The sequence below is a fragment of the Diabrotica undecimpunctata genome, chromosome 8, assembly GCF_040954645.1.
Source record: "Diabrotica undecimpunctata isolate CICGRU chromosome 8, icDiaUnde3, whole genome shotgun sequence".
NCBI lineage: Eukaryota > Metazoa > Arthropoda > Insecta > Coleoptera > Chrysomelidae > Diabrotica > Diabrotica undecimpunctata.
This window is the reverse complement of record NC_092810.1, coordinates 2,826,770-2,850,016: the sequence shown is the minus strand read 5'-3', so window position 1 is coordinate 2,850,016 and position 23,247 is coordinate 2,826,770. Positions and strand designations below refer to the sequence as shown.

General features: G+C 35.6%; 1 protein-coding gene across 2 annotated transcripts in view; it reads right to left on the bottom strand.

Moving 5' to 3' along the window:
- LOC140449181 (A-type potassium channel modulatory protein KCNIP1) overlaps positions 1–23,247 on the bottom strand; it is a 253,781-nt gene that overhangs the window by 210,265 nt on the left and 20,269 nt on the right. The window contains exons 2-3 of one of the 2 annotated variants that reach the window (XM_072542337.1): positions 21,471–21,929; positions 5,692–5,886 (exon numbers count right to left, since the gene is read on the bottom strand). In XM_072542337.1, the coding sequence (XP_072398438.1) occupies positions 5,692–5,847 (156 nt within the window). In that variant the 5' untranslated portion in view covers positions 5,848–5,886; positions 21,471–21,929. The remainder of the gene's footprint in view (positions 1–5,691; positions 5,887–21,470; positions 21,930–23,247) is intronic. The other variant, XM_072542338.1, reaches the window with a different exon arrangement.

The following is a 23,247-nucleotide window of genomic DNA, read 5'->3' as shown; positions in this document are numbered from 1 at the left end:
TTATTCCATGTATTGCCTCCATCTCTCAAGTATTCTCTCATTTTCGTAGAGCAGATTGTTGTGCTCGTCTAGTATTAAGTTATGACTCCGTGATCCGTTTCCTTCCGTTAAGTTTTTGATCTTTTAATGTATGTTAAAAGTGTCATACTTCTGTTCTAGGGATTCAATTTCTATGCATTGATCTTGTATTATTCTATGATCAGTACTATCTGGATGTACATGTTTAGAGCCACTAAATGCATGGGTAAAAACCCTTTAAATGTTTTATGATTAACTTATATTTTTAATAATTAAAATTTGGGATGTTTAAGTTACAGTAGGAATTTATTACATGGCAACTTAAGACTCCACTGAGGTTGCTAGTTCTTAGACGAATTGTCCGTGAGGACTTGCTGATAGCAACTGAGCTGTTAAAAAGGAGTAGGTATATTACTCGCAATAATAGCTATTAATCCCTCGGAAGTATTCTTCGTCGCCACTTATCCGATTCTCGTGAAATTATAATACTGTTAAATATCTAAATAAAATCTCATATTATTATTTATTTAATTTTACTCTAACATTTTGAGTTCACCAGATTAAATCTTGACAGACAACTCTCCCCCATTTTCCGCAATGTAAACCATCGCAACCGTAGCCGTTTTCCATTATTTAGACTAAATTTGGTATTGTTCTCCGCAGTGGTCTGTGAATTAAATCGCAACGGGTATGTCGACCGAAGTTGGATCATCAAAACTTGCCTAATCTGATTTAAAATAGTTTTGTTGTATTTGGTAGCGGATCTGGAACGAAATTAAATTGCGAATGTACGTTAACAAGGCTGTCGTGGGAGAAATGGGAATGTCGTGAAGAATTCTTAGGTATTTACAATAGGTAGAGATTTCTTCGTACTATTTATAAAGTAGTTTTCAATTAACTAGAAATTTTCCATTAAAGCTGATCTAACAGCTTATTTCAAATCAAGTGGCGAGCCCTTACACGAAATAGATAATCGCGCAGACAATAGAATATCTATGATCAGACCATGCAGTAGCGTTGCAATATTAAACAAATTAAATTATTTGAAATCGCACTAATTACAAAATTATTACTCACTTAAATAATAAATGGAGTTTGATTCTACACAGATTGTTTTATAGATACCAAACTTTTTGTTTGTTAGAATACCATCTTTAATGATTGATACTCTATAAAGTTTGGTAAAAGTTAATTTCTAATTTAGTATCAGAAGAATCCACTCCACGCAACAGTTGGTTCGACGATGAATGTGAAGATATCACTAAAAGAAAAAATTATGCATATAAACTTATGCAACAAAGAAGAACACGGGATAAGGAGCAAATGTACAAAGATCTTAGGAAGGAGGAAAAACGCATACATCAAAGGAAAAAGCGGACCTTCGAAAACCAGATTATGCAAGAGCTTCAATCATTAAAGGGGCAAAATGAAACTAGAAAGTTCTATAATATCCTAAATAAGACAAGAAAAGAATTTAAACCACGGCTGACGATGTGTAGAGACAAAAATGGACATATAGTCAATACCGCTGACGCAGTACAAAGCAGATGGGTTGAGCACTTCAAAGAACTACTTGGTACCGAAGTGGAAAATCATGCGTCACCCCAAAAACCAAGAAATAACACTCACGTAGAACCTCCTTCAATATTTGAAGTGAAAGACGCAATCACACGACTCAAAAATAGCAAGTCCCCAGGAGTGGATTGTATCCCCGCAGAGCTCATCAAACATGGAGGTAACAGCATTATGCACCAAATTCACAACATAATAGTCAAAGTCTGGGAAGAAGAACAAATGCCAGAGGAATGGTGCACTGGAATCATATGTCCACTGCACAAAAAGGGAGATTTGTTGGAATGTAAAAATTATAGGGGTATAACTCTTCTGAATACAATGTACAAAATATTCTCCAACACCCTATACAGCCGTTTAAGTACGTACGTGGAAGAAATCCTTGGTGAGTATCAAAGCGGTTTTAGGCCAGGTAGGTCAACAATTGACCAGATTTTTGTGCTACGTCAAATCTTAGAAAAAACCAATGAATTTAATATTGACACGTTCCATCTCTTTGTGGACTTTAAGTCAGCGTAGGATAGCGTCCTAAGAGGTAAATTATACGAAGCCATGAATGAACTTAACATTCCCCATAAATTAATAAGGCTCGTAAAAACAACTATGAGTAAAGTGATCTGCAGAGTGCAAATACATGGCGATATGTCACAAGCGTTTGAAACATATGCAGGGTTACGGCAGGGAGACGCGCTGGCGTGCCTTCTCTTTAATATTGCGCTAGAAAAGACTATAAGAGATGCCGAGTTACACAATAGGGGAACAATCTTTAATAAATCAACGCAGATTATGGCTTACGCTGACGATCTGGATTTGATCACACGTACTACACGAGGACTTAAAGAGATGACTTCCACCTTCTTGACAGCCGCACAAAATATGGGCCTTAAAATAAACGAGGAAAAAACCAAAATGTTAGCATCTATTCCAAATAACAGAGATAGAGCTAGAAACGCCGAAGAAAACTTCAGTATAGACCAATATAATTTTGAGGTAGTAAATAAGTTTACATATTTGGGTTCTCTCATAACAAACGATAATGACACATCTGAAGAAGTAAAACGGAGGGTACTGCTAGCAAACAAATGTTATTTTGGACTAAGCAAGCAGCTAAAAAACAGAAATTTAAGCCAGAAAACCAAACTAATAATATATAGAACACTCATCCTACCAGTGCTGACATATGGGTCAGAAACATGGACCATCTCCAAAACAGACGCAAATCTTCTGCTCGTCTTCGAAAGGAAGATACTAAGAAGAATAATGGGCGCATTCTGTGAGAATGGTATTTGGAGAAGGCGATATAATTTCGAATTGTACGAGAAGTATAAAAAAATAGTAAATGGTAGAGATGTAATATCCTTCATAAAAATAGGTAGGCTTAGATGGGCTGGACATGTGTCAAGAGCAAATGAAAATTACCCACCCAGACGAACTCTATTATCGGTACTAGTGGGAAATAGGAGTAGAGGCAGACCACGACTGAGATGGAGGGACGGTGTGGACGAGGACGCAAGGAAAATCGGCGCGGCAAATTGGCAACGGTTGGCGATGAACAGAAACGACTGGCGAAATAGACTGGGGAAGGTCAAGGCTCAACTAGAGCTCTAGCACCACTGATGATGATGATGATCAGTTATCTTAAAACCGTAATTAAAAAGTCATTAATAATGACTCCTTAATGACCCGTTAAGGACATACAAAGAACTGATAAGAATTATTTCCGAGAATTTCCAGTCACTGGATTTCAAACGAGTTCGTAATTTAGTCTCATTATGTTGTCGAGTCTCAACAAGAAAGGTGCTACCACGCATATTAGAACTACTTTGTAGAACGGAGATGGTTAAGTGTAGTACGAGTAAACAGATCAGATTGACACCAGAATCCAATGGAATAGTTTACAATGTATTTAAATATATGCAAATACTATTTCCTGAAGATAATCGAACCAGTATTAAACAACGTGTGAGTGAAGCTACTGGAGTATCTTTACGTACAGTAGAAAGGATTATTCAACAAGCGGGTATGTTAACAAATGCAGAGTCAAATAATACACTAAAATTTCCTGCTACAACACTTGCTAAAAGGAAAGCAACCGTGTCAGACTTGAGAGAGTATGACAAACAGTTCGTTAGAAGTACCATTCATCATTTTCATGAGACTGAACGTTGTCGTGTATCATTGAAGCTTTTGCAGAAAAGGCTTGAAGGGGTGTACGAGTGGACTGGAAGTGTGAGTTTTCTCTACAGAATTGTGAAAGATTTGGGATTTAAATGGAAGAAAACGAAAGATAATCGACGTGTATTAATTGAACGGAATGATATTCGTGCTCTACGCATTAAATATTTGGACAAAATTAAATATTACAGAAGCGAAGGTAAGTCAATGTTACATGCAGGACACACTACGCCAAATAGCTGGACAGATGACAGTGGCAAAGGATTGTTCAAAAACATTTTAAAAGGAAATAGGTTTATTATCGTATATGGTGGTAGGAAGATGGGTTTCATACAGAATGCCATTTTGATTTTTTAAAGTTAGGAGCTAACCTCACACCTTAGGGTAGAGAGTTGTTCGATTATATATATATATATATATATATATATATATATATATATATATATATATATATATATATATATATAAGTTAGGAGCTAAGACAGGAGATTATTATGATAATGAATTCAGAAAATTATGAAAATAATCGACCAATACTGGAAGTGTTTATTATACAAAAATAAAACTTTAGTGGTGTGATTTATAGGTACAATATTAATACATAAACAATTACAGAGAATTGTTTACGAATTAAAATCGAACACACTCCCCAAAACGTCGTTTACTCTTTCGTGTGTTTATAGTTATGAATCGGCAATATATCCGGATGTGATAATATTACGTAAACTCTTTTCAGGCCAAAGTCACAATACCCGCTGATTGATAAAAAGTTTGCATCATCGAATCGCAAACTTTACACATTCCAAATACCGACTGCCTCTAATCTTGTCTGATGTCTGAGCATTATTTAGACTATTTCACTCATCTTAAAATTTTCACATAATCTGACCAATCACAAACCAAAGACAGCTTGTGTTATCGCGAAAACACCAACTGTCTTTCAATTCTGATTGGTCTATCAGCTTCGTGTTTTCAACGACGTAACCATGGATACCGATCGCAAAGCAAAGTTTGACGTTTGCCAAAAAAATTATTGTAGCTGTATACGTCAAAACGAGTCGTTTCGGTGGTACTTCAAACGAAGTTATAAACCAAAACATTGAAGAAAATATCGCTCTAATCACTCCAATCGTGCCGCTGCAGTTAGTCAGTTACTAAAATCTGGCGTTAGTGAACAACAAGCTATGAAAATTAATGGACATGGAAGTTCGAACTCGATGAAACCGTATTTACATCTTAGTGCCGAACATCATCAGAACATAGTGAATACTTTTAGGAATACTCCAAGTACATCAAGTAATAATAGCAACAATACATTGTATCCACCTAATAACGGTCATACTATTCAAAATTTTTACAATTGCACCGTTTATAATAATTATAGTCGAGAATAATGTATTTTTTTCGTGTACAAATTATTTATTGTTATAGGTAAAAAATAATTATAACAAATTATTTATAGTTATAATAAATATTTCATGATTATGACTAATTGTGAATTATTCAAAAAATGGATAGATTTGGGTTACCTAGATCAAATGTATTATTATTAAATTCCTTCCTCTCATTCTACTGAATTTTTGACCTATCACTTTGTTCATGAAATAGTCTAATAAAATACCACTCGTGATTTAATTTAGCTTATAAGTCTGTCTTTTATTTCTAAACTCAACTGTGTTTCTTAAAGAAAAAACCACTCGTCCTACGGACTCGTGGTATTTTCAAGCAACTCAGTTTCGTTTAGAAGTAAATCGACAGAGTTATCGCAAAAATTGAATCACTAGTGGTATTACTATTGACAATATTTTACAGTTGCGTTAGTAACGAAAAATAGTATGATGAATACTTATATTAAGAATGACTTTCTACACATTGCAGTCCAAACATTAATAAACTTGTATAGTAATCTTATGTCAACGAACTCACCGTTTTAAATCCCCTGTACATGATCCGAATTTCTTGTCTGGTGAATTTGGTCAGTCTGCAGAGGTCCTCAAGGGCAACTGGCACCGGTTTTGGTACCCTGGACGGTTCGATTTCGAACATCACCTCCTCCACGGGACTGTCTGAAGGAGTGGCCATCTTGGATTTGGTTCTGGTCTACCTACTGCCTATTCAAAACTGAAAATATGAGAAAAAAAAAGGTGTGTTATTTATAAAGAAAGAAGGACATTTTATAAACTATGTAGATACGTATGACTGACAGGTCAGTTAGTGATTGTGTACTAAGTAGTGGTAGGGATGTAGATTTTAATATTATATTAGAAAATTCAGTTAACAGGAAATTCGTATTAAAAAAAATTAATAGAGTGAAAATGTTATTTCATCGTAGATAATTGAATTAAAAATGATATCATGAGACCCTAGGCAATAAAAATAATATAAGGAGGAAAAACAACTCTATAAAGCAGTTGCCTCGAAAGGGTTAGTGGCTATGATGATTGTCAATAACACAGAGCAACAAGAAAAAGATTTATAAAACTTTTCTTACAAATGTATGTGAATCCTATGTATTTTTTGGCACTAAAAAAGAATCTGACATTAGATTTTAGCAGATGGAAGGTTAGAATAAACAATCACTTTCTTGATGAACCAAGTTAAACCTTTTTCTTTTTAATTCGCTCGGCTTTCTCTTACGTTTTTGTTTTTTTTTTATAGGTTTTGAGCTTTTTTTAATCAAGGCATCCTTCTTCATTTTAATAAAGTCTTGAACAGTAATTTCTGCAGTTATTTTTTTACGAACTCTCTTTACTGCTGCTGCCAATACAGGCATGGGTGTTACCTTGTCAAAAGCCTTTCTGGGAGTTATATCTTCATCAGTAATTGATGACTTGTTTGGACTACCGTGTACCGCGATATTTTACCACTGATTCCAGAGAGACCTGGTTAAGGAGATTCTGATCTAACTAGAAAATTCATTGTTTCTGTGTCTGATGGGGTGTGTGTCGAAAATGCATATTCTGGAATTATTAATGGATTAAACGGATAAATTCCCCTGGATTTAAATGCAGAAGCCGCATTTTTGACAGTTGTTAAGTTTCCCCATGCTTGACCTAAGAGTTTACCAAACTGAAGGCGTTTTAGAGCCCTGTTTGTGTTATTCTGTACCATAAAACGGCATTCAGCATAAAAGTTGCTTGTGACTTAAAAAAGTACGATCCAGAGACTGTAGGTAATGTGTTGTGTGGAATGACAAACAAAATAAAATTATTTCGTTTTGGTCTGCAAATTCTAGTAGATCCAGGTTGATCATATAAGGTGTGTAGCTATTTAATATTAATAAGGTTTTACCTGGGGGCTTTCTCTACAAAAAGTGTATTTGTAACCATTTTTTTTATTTTTCCCCTTAAAAATGTAGTATGGGGGCAAGAAAATCCCTTCTGTACTACAGCAAGCTATTAGACTGATCGTTTCACCTTTTCCCCAGGGCTTACGCTAGGAAAACTAAAAAAGGAACTTCAATATATAGAAAACCTCAACAGAGAGAAAGAATTCAGAACATTCTATAAGAAAGTTAACATCAACAGAAAAGAATTTAAGGCAAACACAAATCAATGTAGAAGTTTAAATGGCGATCTCTTAACAACAAGAACAGACGTACTAAACCGATGGACGGAATATTTTAACCAGATACTTAATATAGAGGAAGAAGCAGAAAATCCGGAACACGAAAGCTGTGAGGTAAGCGGAGCAGACGAGAGGGTAGGAGGATCCACCAACGATCCTGGAAGTTAAAGACGCTGTAAACAAACTAGCCAGAAACAAATCACCCGGAATAGATAATCTCCCAGCGGAATTATATAAAGAAGGTGGCCACGATATCATAATAGCGCTACAGCAGCTTATAAAAGAAATATGGATACAGAAGTCCCTTCCCAATGATTGGAATATTGGAATACTTTGCACCATACACAAAAAGGGAGATATCTTTGAATGCTCTAACCATCGAGGAATTACGCTCCTAAATGCAGCGTATAAAATATTCTCCAATATACTATGCCATCGTATGGCACCATATGCAGAGCGAATAATAGGACAATACCAGGCTGGTTTCAGAGGTGGTAAATCAACAATTCATCAGATTTCAACCCTAAGACAAATTCTAGAGAAAACACTGGAATACGGTGTAGACACGCACCACATATTTATAGACTACAAGGCAGCCTATGACTCTGTAAATAGAAGAGAATTGTTTAGAGCAATGATAGACCTAGGAGTACCAAATCAGTTGGTAAGTTTAACCAAACCAACCCTTGAAAAAGTTGAATGCAAAGTACGAATCCAGGGGAAACTCTCTGAATCTTTTAAAACAAATAACGGGCTACGTCAGGGAGACCCACTCTCCTGTATACTATTCAATCTAGCTCTGGAAAAAGTAATACGTACGTCACAAATCACAACTACCGGTTCAATATATAACAAATCTGTGCAAATTTTAGCATATGCTGATGATATCAATATTGTTGGGAGAACGGAAAACGCAGCACGAGAGGCGTACGTAGCATTAAAGGAAGCGGCTACAAAAATGGGTTTAATAATAAACACCAATAAAACAAAATACATGAAAATAGGTACGCAACCACAAACACTACGGCCACTTGTTATAGAAAATGACGTCATCGAAGCAGTTAACGAATTTGTATACCTGGGAACGCTCGTCAATACTGAAAATGACACTACCGCAGAGATAAACCGCAGAATTTGCACGGCTAATAGATGCTATTTTGGGCTTAATCTCCTTTTTAAATCTACAGTTATATCAAGAAATACAAAAGTAAAACTCCACAAAACAATAATACGCCCCGTCCTAACATATGGTTCAGAAACCTGGACTTTAACAAAAAGCAATGAAAGCATGTTAGGATGTTTCGAAAGAAAAATACTAAGGCGCATCTATGGAGCGGTAAATGAAAACGGTGTCTGGAGAAGACGATACAACTTCGAACTCTATAGGATATACCAGGAACCAGATATCGTAAAACACATAAAGATAGGACGTCTGAGGTGGGTAGGCCATGTAATGCGGATGGAGCAAACCTACCCAGCTAGAAAAACGCTCCTTGATAGACCTATTGGTCAAAGAAGAAGAGGAAGACCCAGAACAAGATTCCTAGATAACATCAAAGAAGACATGAGAAATATGGAAATACGTGCTTGGCGGAGGAAGGCGATGGATAGGGACGACTGGAGAAAAATTCTTGGGGAGGCTAGGACCCACACAGGGTTGTAAAGCCAAAATGATGATGATGATTATGCTAGGAACACATTTTGAACCTTTTTCTGCTAGATCTTGACCGGCTCTAGTATTCAGTTGTAATCCTGTTTCGTCAGTATTAAATATGTGTCCGGGTTTATCATAAAAATTATATTCGATCATAATTCTCTCGAGATCAGAAAAGTAGTTATCAACTGTTTCTTTGGACATTCCTAAAGCTCGTACAATTGAGGTGTTCTCAGCTTTTCTAATTGAAATTTCAGGTCTTTGTTTCAAAAAGAGTTCTAACCATTTTTTACCAGCTATACCTAAAAGTAGACAATAAGTAACTATGCTTCTACATAAAATTTAATTGGGATTTCTAATCTTCTCTTCTTCTTCAGATGCAAATCCACTAATGGATGTTAGCGATCACATTTTCCATTAATTCTCTATTTCTTGCAATATGTATCAGAGATTGTATGTCGTTAATCCCTGTCCATTGCCTTATGTTTCGGAGCCAGGACATTTTCTTGCGTCCCATTCCTCTCTTGCCTTCAATTTTACCCTCGATTATAAGTTGGAGGAACTGGTATTTTTCATTTCGCATGCTGTGACCTAGATACGCCGTTTTCCTTTTCTTGATGGTTTCAAAAAGTTGGCGTTCTTGGTTTATTCTTTTAAGGACATCTATATTTGTGATTTTCGCTGTCCATGGTATTTTTAGGATACGGCGATAGAGCCACATTTCGAAAGCTTCTAATCTGTTTGATTATCCTGAATTATGAATTCCTAATCGCTGAGCTAAATTAAGGGCCATGATTCTTACTTCAGTTCTGGTTGGTGCAAAGCCAGCTTTTTGTAGTTTTTTTATATGGCTAACGATTTTAGCTTCAACAGCAGTTCCTAAAGAACAATCTGGACCCAATCTTAGGTTCATCTTATCCATATTGTTTGTTTTTATTCGACGTTTAAAAGTCGTTTTGGGTATTCCATCTGCTTTGGCGACTTCATTAATACCCATATCACCATTCTTTACAGCATCTACGGCATCACTTAGCTCCCTAGAGGTCCAGTTACCTCTCTTAGGTGTATTCTGTTTCCGAATATATTTATTGGGCCTAATCCTAAATCAAAACATACTGGTCCAACTCTCCTCCTCGTAAGTGGTCCATCTATCCTCAAATAGGAAGACAAATGGACAAACCCGTATTGTTTAAAATAAGCAGACTACAGCAGTAGTTATTACTCTATAATACACATTTTAAATATAGTTCAATAATAAACTAACAAATAATCGGTCAAACTTACTTGTTTTTACAAAAAATGAAATTAAAAAAAACTCAAATAATTTCATCATACGTGGCAGTTTAAATTATCGTAAATAACACTCCTACAAGTACGCACCGATGCGTTACAACTGGCGTCTCTTAAGCAACTAACGTCAACTGAGTAGAATATATTTGCCCTTTTGCCAAACTTGGTCAGGTATACCTAGCGGACCGACTATCATCCTGATCCATCTCTCCTCCCTTTACCCTAAACGAGAGAATTCTGGCGCAGCTGCTTTATTTAGTGGATCGCCTTATAAAAAAGCTCTTGAAGAAGCACTATCGTCTAAAACTGCAACCGTTGTTAAAAAAGTGCTAAACTTTGACTCTAATACATGCAGAAAGTTAAAGAAAATGAAAGAAAACATAAACAATGGCGATACAAAGAACCCAAGCAAAAAATTAAATCCAAAAACAAAAGAAAAACAGAAGTCGTTTCTTCAGATTTATCAGAGTCTGAGCAAGAAATACCGTTTGTTGATTCGGAACTTGTGCAATACCGCAAGAAGAGGATGTATCACCAAAATAACAAATACATTGTTTAAATTGTTCATGTACATACATGAAATAAACTTTTCCCTAATGTCGGATACCCTATCCAATATTAGGCGACTATTTTGTAAACTGTCGAATTTGGGTTTTTTTATTAACATTTTATTATCGCCTGCAGGTATCTTTTGGAGTTATTTCAATCCTACCAGAACATAAAAGATAGTTATACCAATAAATTACTAAGAACAAAACAAAATTAGAATTATTTTTTTGTAAAAAGTAGCGGTTGAAAACAATTTATCCCATTATAGACCACTTTCCTCTACTTAATTAAACCTTTCTTCTTCATATTTCAGGCTTCTCCTGTAATAAATATATCCTTTAAATCTCCTAAGAAATCTATGTATATACACCCTATATGTCGATTCCACATATATGTGCATTCTTGACTTTTGCGGTGTACTCGTAAAAGATAATTAGTGTGAATTTTTTCCGAAAACGTTCTGTGACATTCCTCATTAAAATTTACCCAAACCATTACATCTTTTATATTTCTTTAGCGAGAAAGTTCAACACAAAACAAAATCAATACGAAAACCTCTTTTTCTAGCGCACACGACGCCTTCACTAATTGAGCTAGACAAAGTGGATGATGTTTTGTCAGAGGATCATCCGCATATTTTTATAACCACCCACTTTTTATGTAAATGTAGATGAAAGATGAAAGAGAAAAGATAAAAAATTAGATGGTATCTTAATTCTTGTCAAGTGAACGCCAAATGAGCCCAAAATTAAAAAAAATTGACGATAAAGTTGATGCGTATGTGGTACATGTGCTTTAGAAACTATAAATTAGTAAATAATTGGATAAGAGTAATATTACCTATAAGTCGATACGATAGAATCTCGTTTTGTTACATTTCAGTATTTTAAACAATAGTTCTTTGTTAACAAACAAACTTTGTAAAGAGAACAATAAATAATGGGAATTAATTAGTTTTTTATATTGTTAATTTTATATATTGTAGGCATTTTAGTTGTTTTTTCGCAAATAAAAACAGTAAACTACAAATCCGTCAATTGCTGGCTGAACAATAAAGATAAATTTCCAACAAGCTCAAATTCTATTTATCAAATGCGATTGCTGAATCACACAATCTGACAAAGTCTACGAATATGGGTCCATCAGTTGCTGGAAGGACCAAAATTGATCTATGTCCTGTGTGCAGCAAACCATATCGTGAACAATGGATGGTAGAATGTACAGAATGTAAAAAATGGTGCTGTTTTGAATGCGTAAATGTACAGGATGATTCCGAAGTAATTGGTGATCCAATGAGAAGTCTCACCCAAAAAGTTCCAAAACCAAGAAATCTTGTTCCGTAACCTCTTTTAAAAGTTCCTCATCAACAAGCAGCAAAACAAAAATGAAGCTTAAACGTCTGCAATAAGAACGAGATCTATTACGTTAAGAAAGAGAGTTAAGGAGTCTAGAAGAATTATAGAAGAAGATTAATGCTCGAATGACAGTCAGGATATCGATGAAGAGGAAATAATTGAAACTTCTGTTCTTAGATGCTGCTGCTCTGAATAGTTCAATTGATGTGCATCCGTACCATTCCCTCAAGTTACGCAACCATGAGATTCTTCTTCTTCCTACACTTCTCTTGCCCTGGATTTTTCCTTGTATAATCAATTGAAGTAGGTTGTATCTCTCATTACGCATAACATGCCCCAGGTATTGCAGCTTTCGTGTCTTGATGGTTTCCAATACTTCCATTCTTTTGTTGATTCTTCTCATGACTTCGTTGTTTGTTACATGCTCGGTCCATGATATCTTCAGGATTCTTCTATACACCCACATTTCAAATGCTTTCAACTTTTTAGCAGTCGACGCGTTAAGTGTCCATGCTTCTATCCCATAAAGCAGAGTCGAGAAAATATAGCACCTTGCCAGCCTAACTCTCAAGTCCAATTTTAGTTCTCTTGCACAAAGTACCTTTCTCATTTTATTGAAGTTTGTACGTGCTTTCTCTATTCGAACTTTGATTTCTTTGGAGTAATCGTTTGTGTGATTAATTATTGTGCCAAGATAGTGGTAGTTTTCAACTTGTTCTAAAGCACTACCGTTAATTGTCAGGCTTTCATCATTATTTTGGGTTTTTGATATCCTTATAAATTTGGTTTTCTTGGTGTTTATTGATAATCCATATTCCTCTCCGTACTCAACTATCTTGGTCATTAGCTTTTGGAGGTCTCGGAGGTTGTCTGTTATTATGATAGTATCGTCCGCATATCAGAATACCCAGAATACCCAACTGCAACATGTTTAGGAAGCTATAGGCAACCAATAAAACATCTGTGTATTAACCATAGAATTATGATAGTTCTAAGTGTGTTGGGGGTACCATTAAATCCCACCTGGGTGACGCCGGGTTAAGCTGGTAAAGAATTTTCAGCTAGCAAAGCATGACTAACCGGGTTAAAAATCAAAGGACTAAAGTTAAGATCACAGAAGAGCAATGTGATTTCTTTGTAGCAATGTATCAGAAGATCGGATGTTGAGACCGCTCTTAATAAATAAATCTCTTAGAACATATACTTTAAAAGGCAAAGATTTAAAACAACTGCCAGTGATTTGGATGGCTAACAAGAAAGACTGGGATACAACAGCTATTTTTACAGAAAATTATTTATTATTACATCTTATTATTAATAATTTATTTAAAAATAGTTTAATAATTGCTTCCTGTCAGAAGTAGAAGTCTATATGAAGGAAATATCTTCCGATTTTAAAGTTTTATTAATTATTGAAAGATATGCAATCTTCTTGGTAGAAGCTTGTATAACGTGTTTGTTATTGCCATTTATTTTTCATTGATAAATTCGCTATCTAATACACATATTAAAAAAAAATAGGTGCTGAGGGAAGGCTCTGAGAAGAATCATAGCTAACTGAGCAATTTTGCCGATTGTGTCTTAATATCTCAGATTTTATGGGTCTATTATGAGCCTGTTATAGAGGAATATGCCAAAGATGACAGAAGTAAGTTTTTTTTAATTTGCAAATTTTTCTTCAAATGTGAATGCCTGCCATAACAAATTCATTATTGGAAAAAAGCAAAAACTGTTTGGTTTCCCTGATTTCAGATATGGATATAAAAACGTCAATAATAACCCGTTTATTTAAAATTTCTGGTGTATTCCGAATAAATTTAGAAGAAAACATCAGGGAAGTTTATTTTATACATAGCCAACAATAAAATTTTTTCCTTTGGTCACACAGTCTGAAACGAAACTAAATATACTCACGTGTTTGACATAAAATGTAAAGAAAACATTTAATACAAGACCCGGCGACAGCAAAACAACGTGTTGGACAATGCTAGGTTAATAAAACTCTATGATGATTGAAATTGTTGATTTGTCTCCAATAAAATTGCAACTATAAATAAATAAATTGAGTTACACGTATTGGCACTTCGCCATCGGACTTGTGTATTATTCATCTTATTGTTGACAGTAAGCGTGGAAATACACGTTTTTCTCATAGACACGTATCAACAATTCAGTACAGATTATTGAGCTTTGTGAAAATCGTCTACATGTGGGTTATTATAAGAAAATATTTACGTTAGGTTCGGGCTTTGTTTCACTCTGAAAATATATAATCGATAATTGTTTACAGGGAGTCATAAAAATATTGATCATGAGTGCAATACCGCTTCTATTTGGCTGAATTAAACTTTTAACTACCTACCCATATCATAATATACCTTATACCTACACATTTATTATAGAGCATTATTTTTAGAACACATCAGTAATATCCACCATAAAATTTACTATGGAACTGGAACAAAACAAACAATTACCATTTTTAGATGTGTTGATAATAAAGAAGGAAGGCGGGCACATAGTACACACAGTATACCAGTCACATCACCATTCTGAAGAGAAGAAAAGAAAAAACTACACATAAAATACCTAAACACCAAAAAACAGGAAGACTTAGACCTATATAGAGCGAAAAACAGAGAGGTAAAGAAAAGAGTAACAAATGAAAAGAACGAACGATGGGAACAAGCATGCACAGAGATAGAACGACATATCGGAGGAACGAGAAATTCAGAATCATGGCGAATATTAAAAGCACTTCAACGAAATAAGACAGAGAAAACCCAGATCGGCAAAATTAGTGAAAACGAGTGGCAAGAATACTACGTAGAACTACTTACAGAAAACCGTCCCCAATTTCAGGAAGAGAATATAGAACATGCAGGAAATGGGGCATACGACCAGATAGAAATAAGCCTGGCAAAAGTTAAGAGAGCAATCAAGACATTGAAGAACAAAAAAGCCAAAGGACCCGGAGGAACACCAAACGAACTAATTAAAAACGGAACGGAAAAGTTATTCCGCATGCTACATAGAATGTTCGAAAGAGGACTAAATGGAGAAGAAATACCTGCGGAATGGACACAAGCATAGATCACATCCATACATAAGAAAGGAAACAGGAAAAAATGTGAAAACTATAGAGGAATTAGTATAATATCGTCGGTAGGTAGACTTTACGGGAAAATTATTAAGGAAAAACTAGAAACTGAAATAATAGGAAAAATTGGAGAAGACCAAGCAGGGTTCACAGTAGGAAAATCATGCCTAGATCATACGTACACATTAGAACAACTGATAGAGAAGAAAATGGCAAAAGGTAGACCGGTCCATCTGGCCTTTGTTGATCTAAAGAAAGCATATGACTCAATACCTAGAGTCAAATTATGGGAAGCAATGAATGATCTCGGAATCCGACAAACACTAATAAAAGCAGTTAAAGCACTATACAAAGAAAACAAAGTAGCTATTAAATGTGGAAATAAAGCCTACAATCCATTTAAGATGACAAAAGGACTTCTACAAGGCTGTGCTACGTCCCCTACTCTGTTTAAAATATTATTGGAAAAGACACTCAAACCATGGAGGAGAAAGTGCGAAGGAATGGGCATACCAGTAAGAGACGAATACCTATACACCTTAAGTTTTGCCGACGATCAAGTAGTCATCGCACAAGATGAAGAAGATCTCAGCTTTATGCTCAGAAAACTAGAAGAAGAATATAAAAACAACGGAATGGAAATAAACTTAGAGAAAACCGAATACCTAACAACAGAAAACAAGGATATGAGAAACCTAGAGATAGACGAGGGAAGACAAATAAATGGAACAGATAAATTCAAGTATTTAGGAACCATAATATCGAACCAGGGAACAACAGAAGAAGACATAAACAACAGACTGAGACAAACAAGAAACTGTATAAGACAACTAAACTCAGTGTTGTGGGATAAGAACATTACGATAAAGACAAAAAAGAGAATATATAACACCCTGATAAGAAGTATCCTGACATATGGGTCCGAAAACTGGACAATAAACAAGAGAAATAGAGGTAGAATAAGAGCAGTAGAAATGGAGTTCCTGAGGAGAAGCTGTAGACTTACAAAAAGAGACAGAATTGAAAACGCAGAGATTAAGCGGAGAATGGGAGTGCAATCAGACATAATCGACTATATAGAGGAGAAGAGACTATCCTGGTACGGCCACGTCAGAAGAGCGGACAGAGGACGCTGGATAAACAAAATCACAGAATGGAGCCTGATTGGAAGAAGAAAGAGAGGAAGACCCCGAAGGTCATTCAGAGATGAAATCGACGAGGCTATGGAGAAAAGAACCCTGCGAGATGGAGACTGGAATGACAGGGAAAATTGGAGAAAACGGTTGAGTGAAGGAAGACAGAGAAAACTGTGGAAATCCTTAGTAGTAGTAGTATCACCATTCTGCACAATTATATTCAATCATTAAAATCCAGATGACAGGATCCGGAAGACTGACAGACGAAGAACATAAAAATAAAGAAATACATAATGTGAAAACAGCTCTAAGAAAAAACAGCTTCTCAACATATACTATTGAAAAGGCTCATAATGATCAAGAAAGAATCAGGAACCCAAGAGAAGAGGTAAATCCGATTCCGTACGTAAAGGGTACAACAAAGAAAATAGGGACAGTGTTAAGAAAACACAAATTAGAAACGATATTTAATACCAATAAAAAAAATCTCAGTTATTTAAACATCCGCCAAAACAAAAATATCGTTAGAAAGTCAAGGAGTATACCAGATTCCATATGTGGACTATGACAAATCGTACGTTGGACAGACCAACCGAAAAATCAATGTTAGACAGGAAAAACATCGAAATTCCATCGAAAGGAGGAGAAAACCGTTGTCCCTTGTATAACATATCTCAAACATAAGGTATACAATAAACCTGAATCAAATTACAATGCTAACTACGAAATAGAAAAAAACCCAACAGTCTGAACCAAAAAGATGATGCTCAAAGGCTTCCAACGACATGGAAAACAATATTAAAGAAAAAGTCAAAAAATGCATCAGGCCACTAGACCAACTAGTAGGACCCCTTCTACCTGCACACGGACGGACCAATCACAAGAAGCTTTGCCAAGGACCTGTGGAGAGAAGCGCGGCTCGAATGGCTATATAAGTAACCGAATCGGCCAGGAGAGTTAGTTAAGATCTACCAAGGTATGTGCCCCTTAGAAATCTCTACAGAGATTCCGGGCATGAAAGAATATTAAGGAAAATGGATGAAAGAGCCTTTAACGGGCTAAGAAACCACCCAAGCAGACTGCTAAGAGAGCTAATAGACTACGACGAAAATATTAGAACGGTACACAGACGACCTAAGCAACAGATAGCTGGATTCAGAGCAAATCAAGAATAGCCACATAGCAACGAATTTTTAGACAGTGAGCACCAAAAAAAATGAGGCGGAGTTGCTGCAGCCAATCAAGAGATGGCTGGTTGGATGAGTTTGGATGGCTGTAGTAACTCAGTCTCAGTCTGGCGAGACTAAAACGATAGTATATAAGAACAATATACACCTGGGAATGCACACCCCAACACACGCACACATAGTAGTAGTTTAGATATAGAAAAAATATAAAACCCAAAAACATATACACGGAGTGTGTGAGAGCAGTATACACTTCGGAATGAAGACACTCCATAGTTAAATTAGATTAGTAGTAGTAGTTAAGATAAAAAACAAAAAAAAATGGCTTACTGTCAAAACAAAACCATATTTTCTACAAAATATCGAAAGTCTTATGCTAATTTGTCCAAAAACTGAATAAACCCAAATTAAAATGTATTATAGGCTCGTCAGGCTTTTCTTACCAGCCGTCGGGCACAGGCCCCTCAGGCAGATCGTATGCTGATCTAAACGCGTATTCCGAGCACCGAGGTCATGTGCGGCATACATGGGCTCGGTGGCCGGACAGTACTCGAATGCTCAGCCGGCGAGGAGAACAAAATTTATTTTGCCAAATCGGCGGCTGAGTGTACAAGCACACACTCTCTTCGGACAGAGAGTTATCAGCCCAGGCTGGTGGCTCTTTGTTCGGAACACACACTTTTCTTTTAGGGACACCAGTCCCGATGTCAAGGTAGTTCTATAGAGTCAGTAAAGTAAATAGAGAGAAAAGGTTATATGTGTGCTACCCCTACAGTTAGGTGGCTTAACCACAGTCAATAAAAACAGAGGGTGTCCCATTACCCAGAGCACCCAAAGTAATTTTTAGATCATAAGCTTCCTCACGTAAGTCACACGCTGGAGAGGGGTGGATGAAAAGCCTAGAGGTCAGATAGGTACTACTTCAATAGCGAAGTGTGACCGGTTTGATCTTCGGACATGTCAATCTCACTTTTAAAATGGTATACACATTTTCCTTAGGGGCAGGGTTGATCACATGTGTGTGTGTGTGTATGTGTGTGTGTGTGTGGAGAGTTAGTTTACTTCAAGCACCACCAAGGAGCTTACCACCAGACTGGAATTCAAGCATTCTAGCAGAAAGATAAAAAAAGCTGTCAGAGAAGCTAAAACCAGAAGTCGTTTAACCTCCACAAAAAGATCAAAGAAGCAGCAGGTCTTCATAAATCAAAAAGGACAGGACATTTAACAGACGCTCAAGAAAATATAATAGTTTATAGTTAATATAACTATGTGACAACAACATTTGAAGATAGTAGAAGTGTCACTATCACACAAAATAAAAATGACGAGACCGAACCACTTATTCTCGAAACGGAAGTAGAAGCTGCTATAAACAGCATTAAGGAAGGAAAAACCGCAGGACTAGATGACTTCTATGCAGAATCTTTAAAAATTATAAACAAAGACGCAGTAAAAAGACTTTTCTTGGTGTTCAATAATATATACCAAAGTTTGAAAATTACCCCAAAAGTACCCAAAAACGCAGTGCGAAAAAATGTGATGACTATTGAATAATAAGCCTTGTGAGCTGTCCCCTGATTTTTTTTTTAAATTGCACTTAAGAAAATATATAAAAAGTGTGAAGAACACATAAAAAATACACAATTTGGCTTCAGGGATACATAGGGTTTTTATGAGGCAATTTTTGTTATACAAGTTTTGCAGTAAGGGGCAGTGGAGTTAAGAAAGAAGAACGAGTACGAGCAAGCGTTGGTATAGTTGTCCATAAAAATTTAATAACTTCATTGTAAAAGAATAATACATATGAATATTACAATGGACTACCAAAAATTAAATGTCATATCTATCTATAGCACCGAAGACTGCAAACCTAAGGAGGAACGGGGCATTCTACGAACAATTGCAAACCATTCTGGATGAAATACCTCATGAAGAACCCTAAATTCTTATGGGTGTCTTTATTGCACGAATCGGAAATGAAATAGTTCCAGGAGTAAAACAAAGATTTAATAAAAACCATGTTAACGCAAATGGAGAACTCAGGGGCACAAATTTATGATTGATTTTATAGTCACTAACAGAAAAATCCGCCTAAAGCAGATTCTAGATATCCGTACTTGAAACGCAGCAGACGCAGGGAGTCAACACAAACTAGTACTATTAAAAATAAGAATTAAAATAGCACCAACACATTTAATACAGGAAATCACCGAGGAAAAATTCAATATAGAATCACTGTGGAACGACTCTACAAGAGTAATGTACCAAAGGAGGTTAGCACAGAAGATACAGCTAAAACAAATAGACCACATCGAAGATGTAAACAGGAGCTGGAAGAAAATTAAAAACAACATTGAAGGAGCAGCAACAGAAGCTTTAGGAAGGCGCAAAGGCATCCTAAACAAAAGAAACAACAACAATACACCATGGTTCAGAGAAAAAATTAAAGAGAAATGTAAAGAGAAACGAGAGGCCTACACGAAATACAAAACATCAAATACTCCAGAATCCCGAGACACCTAAAAAGAATACGAAATGAAACAAAGCAGTTGGTACGAAGAACAAAAAATGAACACTTGAAACAGTTTACAAAAAGGATAAAAAACGATTTCTACGGTACACAAAAATAAATATGGAGATTCATAAGAAACCAACGGAAAAAAATGGCAGAGTTAAAGGAATACAATAACATACCAGCAAACGAATGGGAAAGATACCTGACGGAACTGATTGAAGGTAAGGAAAATAATAATCAACACAATAAAGTACCTGAATTAAGACACGAAATGGAAATTAGTTTTCAGGAAGCAGAGATAGTCATAAATTCACTCAGAAATAGAAAGTCACCAGGACCAGATGGAATAACCAACGAGCTTCTAGAACATGGAGGAGAAAGTATAACCCTAAAGATGACAAAACTTATAGACAAACTAATATTTCACTGCAAATATTATGTTTGCAGACAGAAGACGAGCTCCAAAGATTAACACACATCTTCAATACAACAGCCAAGAAATTCAAGATGATAATATCAGCAGAAAAAACCAAAGGTATGACAACATCTAAATACCCATCACGATGTAAAATCGAAATTGATGGGAAAATAATAAAGCAGGAAGCAATGTTTAAATATCTGGGAATAGATATAACTGGTTACGGAGATGTTGAAGAAGTACAACAAAGCTTAAAAGCAAGTAAATCGGTGGAATCTCTTAATGACACAATCTGGAAGAACAAACACCTAAGACAAGATACAAAAACAAGAGTCTAGAAACAACAGAGATGAAAATACTCCGACGAATATCAGGCAAAAGTCTGTTGGATAGGAAGAGAAGCTAAAGCATAAGAAGAACATGCAATATAGAACAGTAGCGCACCTAGAATTTGCCTCTGTGGGGGTTTTGGTTGGTCACCGAAATTTTTTTTATGATGCTACCTCCATTTTGAGTTCTTAAAATGTGTGAGTAATAGTGTCGGAATAGGGTTCTAGGGGGGGGTTTAACCCCCAAAACCCCCCTGGGTGCGCCACTGATATAGAAGACATTAGTAGAATGGCAAAAGATGGTGCGATAATTTAAGCAATTTAGGAGGCTAATATTGAAGAAGAAACAGGCTTTAACGCCCACATACAAGAAAGAAGAAGAAAAAGACCACCAAGATAAGTTGCCGGGACTACCAAAGCTAAGAAGCAGTAGTTTAATGTACATTCCCAAATATTCTAGTCTAGAAATATATTTTAAGAAGCAATTGTAGAGGTAAATCAAATTATTCTATTGTCTCCCTACTACACTACTGTGTATTGGATTTAAAATAATATTTAAAACAATATAAACAGTCCTTTATTTATAAAGGACGCTAAACACTTACCCATGATAACAAAAATATAATAAAGTATATAAAGCCATCGTAACAATGAGGAGTACGCAGTGATAACTCACAAACACAGTTCACGAACAACAGACACAAACTTCCACTCGTTTCATATAAAAAAGTCTACATATGAATAAACTACTTTCCACCGTTTTTGTTTACCTTTTCCTGTCCCGAAACGTCTGTTTTCTATGAACGATGTACCGGCCACGCAGTCCGTCGGCTTTCTATCATCTGCGGTGCGCTTGCAGAAAATTGTTACGCTTCATGTTGTTTCACTCTTCTATAATTAGAACGATGCAGGCTCATTAGGCGTTGCCGGCGAAAGGAAACATCAAAAAAACGTGCGAAAAATGGAAATTATTTTTTTTTGCGCTGTCCACTCCCGACGGACTCTCCTCTGGGATGACGCAGGCAGTAGGGCAGGTCTCGGATCGACTACGGTGACGTCGTCAACTGAAAAATTAAGAGTTTTGATTAGTTACTATACCATAAAATTAAATAAATACATATAGTGCTTGTAACTTCCTTTATTAATTTTATGATGTGAAATGGTGTATCTGCGTTGAATTTGCCTTTTTTTCCTGACCCATACATACTAGAATAGATAATATTTCTTCTTGTATATGACCAGAAAAGGCCAAAAAAAGAATTTTATCCCGGTGAGGACAACATTCTACTCCAGATTTTCCTTGATGAATTTATAGAATAGAATAGAATAGAAATATGCTTTATTGTCACTGAAAATTGTACAATTTTATGGACAAAGCTTACAAAAAATCAAAAAAATAATACCAATTATAATTTACTGAAATTACATAAATCGTCAATATCACAAAACAAAAGATAATAAAATATACAATCCATTGCAAAGTTTAACAAAAGTATTTTCCATCTAAGAAGACCGCTTTGCAATTAAATGCTGGTAACTTTATTGCTATTCATAAGTCATAATAATTTTAATCTCCTTTATACACACTTTAAAAATTTGTTTAGTAATGTCTTTCTTAAATCCACACAATCGTTGAAAAATAATTCATGCTATTTAAAAATATCTTTCTATTAACGACACTGTTATCGACAAAGTAGATCAAATTCAAACTTTGGTTTGAATAAGGTTCTTTGAACTTAAATAAGGTTTCAACCTAAATAAAATATATATTGACTTTGTTGTATAGTTTTCTTTTTTTTTTAATTTTAAAGTTATATTTTGGTAGTAATATTATTTTAAAAAACTAACATTTGAATGGCGCTTACTTCTTTTTTTTAATGGTTTTTAGAATGGTTTCTCGGGGGCATAAAATAATGAATCTTGCATTGCAATCCATTTGGGAAGATCAGAAAAGCAATGTACAGGAATCCAGCGGAAATAATAAAAACCATGGTTCATTTTTCACTGAAAATGAGGTCCTCAATGAAGCGCTAAAGCATGATATTCTTTTAGAGCCTGTACTAAAAGACCATGAACAAGAACTCCAAATGCCTAGTTCTGTTCTAGATGATGATGCCATTGTAGATTTCAGTTTTCCTCAAGTCTAAATTTGAATATTGAGAGCCGTTTATTTTCGAATATTGATGAAACTGCCGAAGAAGAGACTGATTTATTAACCTGTGATAAAAAGCTTGTACCTTACTCAGATAGTGATGATACTGATGATAGTAGTAATAATGCCGCAATAGTATTTAGTTCATTAGTTGATGATAAGATAGGTTGTAATGATTTTATACAACAAAATGATTCTTTAAACTCCGAATCAGATTCATCATCCTTGAC